Source organism: Triticum aestivum, chromosome 1D, assembly GCF_018294505.1.
Source record: "Triticum aestivum cultivar Chinese Spring chromosome 1D, IWGSC CS RefSeq v2.1, whole genome shotgun sequence".
Classification (NCBI taxonomy): Eukaryota; Viridiplantae; Streptophyta; class Magnoliopsida; order Poales; family Poaceae; genus Triticum; species Triticum aestivum.
The window spans coordinates 404,176,060-404,185,662 of NC_057796.1; the positions used below are offsets into that span (position 1 = coordinate 404,176,060).

General features: G+C 48.8%; 1 protein-coding gene across 1 annotated transcript; it reads right to left on the bottom strand.

Moving 5' to 3' along the window:
- Positions 1-7,827: 7,827 nt before the first annotated feature.
- Positions 7,828-9,037, bottom strand: LOC123171344 (peroxidase 2-like). The gene has a single exon (XM_044588883.1). It carries the CDS (start codon positions 8,960-8,962, stop codon positions 7,985-7,987), a length of 978 nt encoding a protein of 325 aa, XP_044444818.1. The 5' UTR covers positions 8,963-9,037; the 3' UTR covers positions 7,828-7,984.
- Positions 9,038-9,603: the final 566 nt, after the last annotated feature.

Genomic DNA, 9,603 nt, shown 5'->3' on the forward strand with positions numbered 1-9,603 from the left:
TGGCAGTCATGAGACTTTAGGTTCTGGAACTTTTTCTCTGGCATATTTATTATTCCCTTTATATTCGACGAGAAGCCAGTCGGGACCTTCATACTGAGCAGGCATTCAAAGAAGATTTCTTTCTCTTCTTTCGTAAGAGCGTAGCTGGCAGGACCTTCATACTGCTTCGGAGGCATGCCGTCTTTTTCGTGCAAACGTTGCAGGTCCTCCCGTGCCTCAGGTGTATCTTTTGTCTTCCCATACACGCCCAAGAAGCCTAGCAGGTTCACGCAAAGGTTCTTCGTCACGTGCATCACGTCGATTGAAGAGCGGACCTCTAGCTCTTTCCAGTAGGGTAGGTCCCAAAATATAGATTTCTTCTTCCACATGGGTGCGTGTCCCTCAGCGTCATTCGGAACAGCTAGTCCGCCGGGACCCTTTCCAAAGATTACGTGTAAATCATTGACCATAGCAAGTACGTGATCACCGGTACGCATGGCGGGCTTCTTCCGGTGATCTGCCCCGCCTTTGAAATGCTTGACTTTCTTTCGACATTGATGGTTGGTCGGAAGAAATCGACGATGGCCCAGGTACACATTCTTCCTGCTTTTGTCCAGGTATATACTTTCAGTGTCATCTAAACAGTGCGTGCATGCGTGGTATCCCTTGTTTGTCTGTCCTCAAAGGTTACTGAGAGCGGGCCAATCGTTGATGGTTACAAACAGCAACGCGTGCAGGTTAAATTCCTCCTGTTTGTGCTCATCCCACGTACGTACACCATTTCCATTCCACAGCTGTAAAAGTTCTTCAACTAATGGCCTTAGGTACACATCAATGTCGTTGCCGGGTTGCTTAGGGCCTTGGATGAGAACTGGCATCATAATGAACTTCCGCTTCATGCACATCCAAGGAGGAAGGTTATACATACATAGAGTCACGGGCCAGGTGCTGTGATTGCTGCTCTGCTCCCCGAAAGGATTAATGCCATCCGCGCTTAAACCAAACCATACGTTCCTTGGGTCAGCTGCAAACTCAGCCCAGTACTTTCTCTCGATTTTTCTCCACTGTGACCCGTCAGCGGGTGCTCTCAACTTCCCGTCTTTCTTACGGTCCTCACTGTGCCATCGCATCAACTTGGCATGCTCTTCGTTTTTGAACAGACGTTTCAACCGTGGTATTATAGGAGCATACCACATCACCTTCGCAGGAACCCTCTTCCTAGGGGGCTCGCCGTCAACATCACCAGGGTCATCTCGTCTGATCTTATACCGCAATGCACCGCATACCGGGCATGCGTTCAGATCCTTGTACGCACCGCGGTAGAGGATGCAGTCATTAGGGCATGCATGTATCTTCTGCACCTCCAATCCTAGAGGGCATACGACCTTCTTTGCTGCGTATATACTGTCGGGCAATTCGTTATCCTTTGGAAGCTTCTTCTTAAATATTTTCAATAGCTTCTCAAATCCTTTGTCAGGCACAGCATTCTCTGCCTTCCACTGCAGCAATTCCAGTACGGTACTGAGCTTTGTGTTGCCATCTTCGCAATTGGGGTACAACCCTTTTTTGTGATCCTCTAACATGCGATCGAACTTCAGCTTCTCCTTTTGACTTTCGCATTGCGTCCTTGCATCGACTATGACCCGGCGGAGATCATCATCATCGGGCACTGGTTCCTCTTGATCTTCAGCAGCTTCCCCCCTTGCAGCATCATTGGGCACATCGTCTGGTTCCTCTTGATCTTCAGCAGCTTCCCCCGTTGCAGCATCACCGTATTCAGGGGGCACATAGTTTTCATCGTCCTCTTCTTCTTCGCCGTCTTCCATCATAACCCCTATTTCTCCGTGCCTCGTCCAAACATTATAGTGTGGCATGAAACCCTTGTAAAGCAGGTGGGTGTGAAGAACTTTCCGGTCAGAGTAAGACTTCGTATTCCCACATATAGGGCATGGACAACACATAAAACCATTCTGCTTGTTTGCCTTAGCCACTTCGAGAAAATCATGCACGCCCTTCATGTACTCGGAGGTGTGTCTGTCACCGTACATCCATTGCCGGTTCATCTGCGTGCATTATATATAATTAAGTGTGTCAAAAACCATTACAGAACATCATGAATAGATAATTAAGTGACCAAATTAATAGAAGTTCATCATCACATTAGAACCAAAGTACATACATAGTTCTCATCTAACAGCATATATATAGCTCTCCAGAGCATCTAATTAATTAAACCATACATTGAAACTATGTAAAACATTTCAATGCAAAAACAAATGCGATCATCATCGCAACCAAGGTAACAATTGATCCAACGGCATAATGATACCAAGCCTCGGTATGAATGGCATATTTTCTAATCTTTCTAATCTTCAAGCGCATTGCATCCATCTTGATCTTGTGATCATCGACGACATCCGCAACATGCAACTCCAATATCATCTTCTCCTCCTCAATTTTTTTTATTTTTTCCTTCAAGTAATTGTTTTCTTCTTCAACTAAATTTAACCTCTCGACAATAGGGTCGATTAGAATTTCCGGTTCAACCACCTCCTAGATAAATAAAATCTATGTCATGTTGGTCGGTATATTTGTCATAAACAATAAATGAACCAAATAGTTATAAAAAGATAATATATACCACATCCGAATCATAGACAGGACGAGGGCCGACGGGGGCGGATACCAAAACCATTGCACTATGTAATAAGAAGGAATAATAAAAGTAACAAAATTAGACAAGTAACTATCTAAAGTAAGAATTTTTTCCTTTCAGAAAGAAGATAAGAACAAGAGGCTCACCACGGTGGTGCTGGCGACGAGATCGGCGCGGGCGATCGACGGCGGTGAAGACGGGGACGGGACGTGACGGACCGCTAAACCTAGACAAATCTCGGGGAAAATGGAGCTCGGAGGTCGAGTTTCGATAGGACAAAGATTAACTAGTGTGGCTCAGACATTTCATTGAACACCTCATGTGCATAGGAGGTGAGCTAGAGCACCCAAATCCCCTCGCCGGCCAGAAAAAACAGAGCACTCTGGAGTGCTCTGCTGTGGCGATGGGGTATATATAGGGAACTCATTGGTCCCGGTTGGTGGCACCAACCGGGACTAAAGGCCTTTGGTCCCGGTTGGTGCCACGAACCGGGACCAATGCCCCCTTTAGTCCCGGTTGGTGGCACCAACCGAGACCAAAGGCCTTGTGCTGGAACTGGCGCGGTGCGGTGGGATGTTTAGTCCCACCTCGCTAGCCGAGAGGCTTCGACACTGGTTTATAAGCGCAGCTGCGCTGACCACTTCGAGCTCCTCTCAAATGCAGGCTTACGGGCCTATTCTGTCACTATTTGCCTGTGGGCCTACTGGGCCTTCTGCGGGCCTGAATCCTGGCCCATGGATGGGTTTCTAGTCGTATTCAGGCCGTGGTGGCCCAGTAGGTGGCATAATTTTTTTCCTCTGTTTTTTTCTCTTTTGCTTTATTTGTTTTGTTTTGTTTCTACTTACAACAAAAAACTTATTTATTTTATTTCTAATTACTTATGTATTTTACTTTAATTATTTTATTTTTATTTATTTTACTGCTGCTATTTTTATTTATTTTACTGCTGCTATTTTTACTTAATTTATTAAGGTTTATTTATTGTAGTTACTATAGTTTATTTTATTTTATTTTATTAAGGTTTACGAGCTGTGGGAGGGACGAGGGGTGGCGACATGCTATGGGACACGATGCAGGGGCCGAGGAGGGAATTTAGGGTTAAGTTTTTATACGGGAACGGTTAGACGGGTTTAGCGGGCTTTCACCGGGCTTGTGGGGTTTTACCAGGTCATCGATGAGAGTTTCCAAAAATGTCATTAGAAATCCGTCATGGATTAACAGGTTTCTTGTAGTCATATGTCGAGCACAATGAGTGGTGATCCCCCGGCCTCCCACTCGCACGCAGCCGCCGCCACCCTCCCGCTCGCTCGCCGGCGCCGTCGTCACCAGTCCCGGCCATGGCGCCGCCGCTGCCGTCGTGCCCCTGAAGACCTATTCATCTTGCCTGAAGGTGATCCTGTGTCAGATCCTCCACTTAACCCGCGTGGACCGGCTCGTGGGTCACTGACAGTGGGTCCCTTGGGCCCACTGGTCAGGTTTGACCAGTCGGCCCCGCTCCTTCCTCCTCTGGCCGAACAGAGGCGGGGCTCCGGCGATCAACGGCGGCGAACGGCGGCTCCTCGCGGGGTACTGAGGGCGGGGATGGATCCGCCAGGCCGGGGCAGTCCTCCCGGTGGTCGAGGAGGTGGCGGGGATGGAGGGAGTCGCCGGCGGCGAGCTCCGCGGCGGACGGCAGCTTCGGGAGGTTTGGGGCTTTGGCCTACGGTGGTTCCCCGACGCAGCTGAGGGTTTGGGCGGCTCCGCACGGTCGAGGGGAGGAGGATGGTGGTGCTATACGGACGGGGGGGGGCTCTGGTTGCGACTGAATGGACCGGAGGGCGGCGGCGGCTGTACTGGCCGGAGACGGGGAAGAAGACCCTCCCTGGTCGATTGCCTGCTATTGGGGTGCTAGGTGGGGTGGCTTGAGGTCGCCTGAGGGACTGGACGGACTCGGGGGCTCCTTATATAGGCGGCCGGAGTCGGTTCCAACGGCGGCCGTGGATAAGAACGGCGAACCGCCGTTCTCTAGCCTGCAGGACGTCGTGGCGGCGACGGGCACTAGTGGACGAGCTCGCGGATAAGCTTGGACTGCTCCAGAGGCGAGCTGGCGAGCGGCTGTGGCTCGGGCGGCGCCGTCCATGGCAGGGGCCTGCTGTGGCTGGCCGTCGTGCCCCTGAAGACCTATTCATCTTGCCTGAAGGTGATCCTGTGTCAGATCCTGCACGATACCTCATCACTACAACACGTCGGCGGCGGTGTATGAGGCGTCCATGGCCCTGGTGGCGCCTTCAAGGGAGGACGCATGATCTTCAAGGGAGGACAGGCTATCAGATTCATCCACTTGGTAGCGTCTTTGTTCATCCAGGTTTGACGATTCATCTTTTCATTATCTAATCTCTCAGGGATGTCAAACGTACCCTCAACAACTAACGTCAGCATTTATTTTGTTCTGTAGTGAACCCCCTCGATGAATGCATGTCTGTTGCCGAGGCTAGAGAAAATTCTACATATCCACATCCTGATAACCAACAAGATAAGTAGCAGCTTTGATATGGAGGTATTTTCCTTCACTGCGTGCTTTTTCTTTGTGCCCTTTACTGTACTGTAGTAGCATTTGCTTAATTGCATTGAGAGAATAGGACGGCACAACAAGCTAGGGCTTCAAGAAAACCGACCAAATTCCTTTTTTTTGGGATCAACCAACCAAATTGTTGTAATAGCACGATCCGCAAGACCTAGAAGGGATCTACACATGACATCGGTGGCTTCTCCTCCGCCTGCTATTTTCCGCTTTAACACTGTTGACAGATCCGAGTTCCACCTGCTAGGCTCGAATGGTAGATGTTACGGGCAACTGTATGTGAATCCCACTCCAAGGGATCGCCCTTCTCTATCCCAGATATGGCGGTTATGGAGTTGATGGCTCGTGTTTTTTTTTCTCTTTTGCTTTATTTGTTTTGTTTTGTTTCTACTTACAACAAAAAACTTATTTATTTTATTTCTAATTACTTATGTATTTTACTTTAATTATTTTATTTTTATTTATTTTACTGCTGCTATTTTTATTTATTTTACTGCTGCTATTATTACTTAATTTATTAAGGTTTATTTATTGTAGTTACTATAGTTTATTTTATTTTATTTTATTAAGGTTTATTTATTTTATTAAGGTTTATTTATTTTATAAATATAAAAAAATGAACATAGATGCGCTTATAGAGAAAATTCAACCTAAATTCATAATAAATTTCTATGAAATTTACTATGAATTTAGGTCAAATTTCCTGTATAAGGGCATCTATTTTCACTTTAAGAGAAGCTCAACAAGGCAGAGAGGGACGGCCTTATAAACTGATGTGAGCGCCCTTCGGTTGGCGAGGTGGGACTAAACACTGGCCGCAACTAGGACCAGGCCTTTAGTCCCGGTTTGTGGTAACCGGGACTAAAGGGTGGTGGGCCAGGAGCGTGGCCCATTGGTCCCGGTTTGTCCCACCAACCGGGACCAAAGGGTCCGGACGAACCGGGACCAATGCCACCACGAGGCCCGGCAGGTCCCTGGCCGCACGAACCGGGACCAATGCTCACATTAGTCCCGGTTCGTGACTGAACCGGGGCTAATGTGAAAACTGTCCTGTGACCTAAGCCCTGTTTTCTACTAGTGTTGGTCGCCCGATCCCCATCCTGGAAGCCTGGAAAGAAGGCCACAAGGGGAAGGATGGCGCCGAGTTCTGCAGCGAGTCAGCGGAGGAGAAGTAGGGGGACCTTCAAAGAGGTCTTCCAGGAGGTGCACGGGTAGGAAGCCGAACCTACGTCCAAGCCCCTTGATCCTGAGCTTCTCATCATTGCTGGCGAGGGGAAGGTCCATGGCCGCCACCTCCTTTGCTACGGGGCGATCTCCACCTCCTCGCATCGCAAGCTGCACGAGATACGCGCGTCGAGCACCAGCTCAACTCCGTCCATACGGAGTCGTCCAACCACCGCATCACGTGAGATAGCGCGTCTCAAGGTTAGCATCCTAACCTTTCATTTATGTCCATGCCTCGAATTAGCACCGTTCCAACCTATATGAGCCTAATGCCATGTTACAGGATTTAATGGCGCAGCGGGCTGTTGAAGAGGAGCAAAGGCGGCAGGCTGAGCAGGAGTCCAGAGAAAAGGAACGGGAAGACACGAACAAGAGGTTGAAGCTGCTTGAGGATCAACTACAGGTAGAACATTATCTAAACTAGAGTAGAAGATTCATTACATAGGGACGAACCACCCTCACGTGACTCTACTCTTATAGGTTCTTATGCAATCTCGAAGCAGTGCAAGTGATGCCCCTCCTCCTCCTCCGGAATGTTAACCCGAGGGCCTCTCCTCCTCAAGAGGATCTATATATGAACAAGTGTACTTCTATTGTGACGTGCACGTGTTTTGCAAGTAGTGACAATATGTATGAATTTGCGACTTGTGTGTGACGTCTACTAGGATACTACATTCGACTTGTGTGTGACAATATGTGGACTATCCCTAATTATGCATATATATGTGGACTAGATCAAATTATGCCTATATATGATCAAATTATGCCTATATATGTGTGGACTAGATCAAATTATGCCTATATATGATCAAATTGCACTGTAGTTGTTTTTATCTGCAGGGATCAGAAAAGAAATAGCTTAACAGCAGAATGGATGGGAAAGATTTCCGAGAGCAACACTCGGAAAACGATATACTACCGAGAGCACCTCTCGGAAACATGGTCGTCTGGGAGACACTACTGTTGTGCCATAACTTTTTCGAGAGCAGCTCTCGAAAAAGAAAGCGAGCATTGCCGAGACCAGCTCTCGGCAAAGATATGTAAATTGTCAGCTGCCATGTGGGCCACGCTGTCCTACTGGTCAGGAGGATTGCCGAGAGACGCTCTCGGCAAAGATATCGTCATTTTTTCAAAAATATTTGCCGAGACCTGCTCGCCTTGATATTTTATGCGCGATTGAGGTAGGCCTTCATTCGCAGGGATAGCGAACCCGTCAATCAACTAGCTTCGTTTGCTGAAACAAGTTTGGGTCCGTCGACTGATCCAAATTTAATTTTCATCGACTGATCCATAGTCAGTCCATTAAAATAATCTTACGATTCAAAGAGGCCCTTAAAGATGAGAAACAATCTAAGATGTCCAATTAAGATCAGTAGAACTCAATCAAAGTTAACTGCGACACCAATAATATATAAGCAGCCAAAGAATTTGAACAGTCAAAACAACCAATTACAGTACATGCATGAAAGTCGAACGAAAATCACAAATAGATGACCTCAGGCTGTGCAAAACTAAAGCGCACAAACGAATTAAATAACGCAACACCGTGATGATTCATGGATCGATCAGTGGTTGACGACCCTGCACTTCCTCCTGATTTCGCCTTGCTTGCCGGTCTTCACATCGATCGCTCCCATCTTGATCATGGCCTTGTTAAACTTGGCCTCCCACTGCCCGGGGATGTTGGCACTGTCGCGCACCATCTGCGTCGTCGCCGGCGTCGTAAGAAGGGCGGCGTCCGATGTGAACAGCACCTTGTGCGCGAGGACGTTCTTGTAGTACTGGTTATCGAGAGCGTTGGGGGTCACCACGTCTTGGTTCACCGTGGGGTCGTTGGCCGTGCTCGGGTTGGCGGGGCACCTCCTCCTCAGGAAGTTGGCGAAGCCACCGTCGATGTCGGAGGTGACGGCGATGCGGTCGGAGACGAAGGACGAGCAGTGGGAGACCCCGATGGTGTGGGCGCCGGAGAGCACAACCATGTCCTCGGCGCTGAGGCCCTTAGCGGCGAAGCTGGCGACGAGCTGGTCGAGGTTGAAGAATGGTGGCGGCAGGTTGTCGAGGGCCTCCGTGGAATTGGAAACGCGGCCGTCGAGGCGGCCAGCCGGCATGTTGATCTTGACCTTCATCTTGCTAAGGAAGTAGGCTGCGTCGCGGCCGGCGAAGGCGACGATGTCGGCGCACGAGACCACTCCAGGGCACGCCCTCTCGACGGCGTCCTTGGCCGCGTCGATCACCTCGAAGCCGCGCAGGCTGGGGAAGTTGGGAGGGCTCAGCTTCTCTGGCTGCGGGTTGGTCGGCGTCGGGTCGAGGAGGACGGAGCCATCACATCCCTGGACGAAGCAGTCGTGGAAGAACATGCGGATGAGGCCGGCGCCCATGCCGGCGTTCTTGTAGACGAACTTCTTCACCTCGTCCCTCACGATGGCCTCCACGCGGGGGCATGTCTTCTTGTAGTAACCCACCTCCAGGCCATGGCACGCCGCCGACGACAGCAGCAGTACGCATGCCAGCGCAACAGAAAGCTTAAGGGAAGCTGCGGCCATTGTCTCTCTTCTCAAGCTAGCTCTTAATGAATTTAGCCGATGTGTACCAGAGAGTGTGTGATTTGATGTGGGCTATAGGAGCAGATGGGATGAGGTGATGGAGTTCGTATGTGGAGTGGAGGGCTACTTATACATGCATGCAAGAGTTCCAATCCACGGTGCACTTGATAAACAATGGATGTGGGCTAGAGCAACTTGACCTTGACATTGTTAGTTTTTTTTTTTTGCCAATAGTTAGTTAGATGGATGTGTGTCATGCACATGCATGACAATTAGTGGAGTAATAATTGATCAGCATGCAGTGATCTAGCTGTTATAGAATATGGAGGCTGCTGGATTAGCTTAATTAACCCTATGTTTTCTTTGATAATAAAGAGAATTCATTGTTTTTCCTCTCTTCATTTATCCCTCCGCTTCTAAATATAAGTCTTTTTAAAGATTTTAATATGTGTTGTATGATCTGCTGGTTGCTCCTGGAGTATGTGTGCGTGATGAGTGAGTCGAATGGAAATGCAATGTGACCTCTTTGTAAACAAACTTTTGTACTACCTGTTTGGCCTTTGACTTATGTAGAGCCAACTCACTCGCAGGGTACAACCCCATTGGATTGCTTCGTTGGTCGCCCCGTGACACGGTGTGAG